Below are 2,807 nucleotides of genomic sequence, written 5' to 3'. Positions count from 1 at the left end.
TTTTTTTACTATATTCCATTTCGTAGAGAGTCTGAGATTAAACTGTGCAAATAATAGGTAATGGTCTGAGTCAGCATCCGCTCCCCTAAAAGTTCTCACCTTTCTAATAAAACTGGCGTGTCTTTTATTTATCATTATATGATCTATCTGATTGTGAACTCGACCATTTGGAGAGACCCATGTGTATTTGTGAATATATTTTCTTGGAAAGTAAGTGCTGCTAATTGTTAATTCTTGTGATGAAGCAAAGTGAATTAGTTTTGTACCGTTGTCATTACTTATTTCATGCAGGCTATTTGGTCCTATTATGGGTCTGTATATGTTTTCTCTACCTATTTTCGCATTAAAATCACCAACTATCATTTTCAAACTGTGAGTAGGTAGGCTATTCATTACTGTCTCTAGTTCATCATAAAACTTTTCCTTTATATCATCGGCTTTATCCTTTGTAGGAGCGTAGCAGTTGATCAGAATTAGATCAAAATGTCGTCCAGATATTTTAATGTAGCAAATGCGGTCATTTACTGGTGTGAAACTCTTTGTGTTATGAAGAATTTTTTCATTAATCATGAAACCAACTCCATTCTCATGTCTTCCATTGTTAGTCCCACTGTAAAATAGTGTTGTACTACCCGTTTTAATCCGTTTTAATGTTTTCACTATCAGGCCATCGTACTTCCTATAATGCTAGGATGTCTAATTTATATGATTTTTTAGCATCTATGACATATTTAAATGCTCCCGGTTTGTTGAGTGTTCTAATATTCCAAGTTTCCAAACGAAGTCCAGTTTCCAAATCCAGTCGTTTACCATGATCAATATGAATCCGAGGCCCATTTGAAGGTTTCTTAACAAGTGATTTTTTCCGAGGTCGGGGTGTTAGCCCGACGCTCAACCCCCAACCTGGAGGACCAGTCCACACTAACTACTTAAAGTCAGTGTGGAGGCTATTGTAATATACCATAGGTATATTGGGCGATGGGGATGCCACTTTCTCAACGCCGAATAATTAATTAGTATAAATATTTTATGAATAATATTGCTTTCATTAAATTAATCACTGTGATATAGTAAGTAGAGTTAAATTAGATAAAATATACTGATAAGTAAGGCCTAACCGACCTGAATATTGTTCAGCATACATTTCTGCTGACCGACGAAAATTTCTTAAGCATTTACCATACATATAAAGCATTTGCACATTTTGTTGGTTATTAGTTAATTGTTGGTATGTTGATAGTATTTTAATCTTGTTTATAGCATCTATAAAAATAAAATAAATAAAACAATACCTAAAAATATGCAAAAGAGAATCAATAATAAATATCGTCGGGCGACATAAAAATTTGTCATTTAATTTCGATAATTGTCGAGACCGAGATTAATTACATGCATTTCTTTCTATTTTTCATTATTAGCTTTTACGGGCCATTTAGGTCCATTGCTGAAACAACCAATTGCCTCCACTAATGGCATCTCTACTAAAACGAATACGTGTTGGAATACCGAAATCGATTAACTAACATTCTTTCGTCGACAACAGCATCAATATTTTAAACGTCACGTTTTGATTATTTTTCTACAATCATCTTATTATATTGGTGTAGATGTTACATACACAATAGTCGTGACCCTATATTTAATTTGTACAGCAATAATTATTCGCATCGGATAGCAAGTAAAATGAGTGGTGTACTTTAACATACATACGTGTTCTAATTACTAGTCGTTGATGCGACAAGTCCTAAAATTAATTACTGAACGCACAGATAACACCCACGGTTCTCGATAGGTTTTCATACAGCGCAAACCGCCTAGACAAGTGGTTTTGGAGTTTTATATTTTTCTTCAAATCGCGATATCGTTTAGTTTATATAGAAAAAAAAATAAATAAATAAAAAAAAACTTCGACTTACACGGCTGGGAAAATTTGGGTCGAGTGGCCACGTACTGCTAACATTTCAATAACGTAATTCGTATACGGTATCTACGTATGTGTTATGAAACGAAATACGTATTAAACATGGTCTTTATTGAGATACATAAATTAGAACTATAGAGTCGATGGTGACATAAGAGAAACGTTTAATTTTATATATAATCAATATTATTACTACTACAATTATTATAATTATATATAAATATATTTATGTACATCGTAATACTGTACAAATGGGTGGTTTGATACGGATTTGGAATTTTAAAAATTACAATTTTTCGGACAACTCTTACGTCGTTGAACCGGCCGATAGGAGACGGGTCACCGCGCTTGGTGCGGATGCGGACTGATTGCGTGGACTTCGGGTACGGTGGACCAACAACTCTTCTCGGCGGCCAAAGCTACCCCACCACCCACGTATCCGATCCTCGCGATTCAATCACGCACACGCACGTACAACGTACTATTTTCAACCTATTCCTTTTCGTCTTGAGCACCGTTGTCGACGGCGGCCGTGTTGGTTTTGTCCGCGACAGCCGCGTCGGGGAGCGATTTGTCCGCGACAGTCGCGTCGGGGTGCGATTTGTCCGTGACGACCGCGTCGGGATCGGCCCTGTCCGCAACGGCTTCGGCCGCGGCCGCGGCGCCGGTGACGAACGTGGCTCCGGTGTAGCCGCAGTGCTCGCTCAACGACTGCATCTCGGTCTGCCTGTGGGACGCTTTCATGGCGATCTTCAGGCAGTACACGAAGGCAATGGTGATGGTGGCCACCAGCAGCACGATGGCTACGCCGCTGAAGATCACGGTCAGATGGACGGCCTTGATGGGGCGCTTGGGATTGCGCTTCACCTCGTACGCCATGTTGTTG

General features: G+C 38.8%; 1 protein-coding gene across 1 annotated transcript; it reads right to left on the bottom strand.

Annotated features, from left to right (window-relative positions):
• Positions 1-99: 99 nt before the first annotated feature.
• LOC112679665 (craniofacial development protein 2-like) lies at positions 100-1,476 on the bottom strand (the record flags this gene model as incomplete). The annotated part of the gene is made up of 2 exons (XM_025549555.1): positions 1,430-1,476; positions 100-610 (listed from the first exon to the last, which is right to left on the bottom strand). Coding segments are annotated over exons 1-2 (558 nt in total), but the record flags the coding sequence as incomplete, so codon positions are not given.
• Positions 1,477-2,807: the final 1,331 nt, after the last annotated feature.

Source organism: Sipha flava, unplaced genomic scaffold, assembly GCF_003268045.1.
Source record: "Sipha flava isolate LNK unplaced genomic scaffold, YSA_version1 16643_pilon_pilon, whole genome shotgun sequence".
Classification (NCBI taxonomy): Eukaryota; Metazoa; Arthropoda; class Insecta; order Hemiptera; family Aphididae; genus Sipha; species Sipha flava.
The sequence above is the reverse complement of the archived record's forward strand: the minus strand, read 5'-3'. Positions and strand labels throughout refer to the sequence as shown.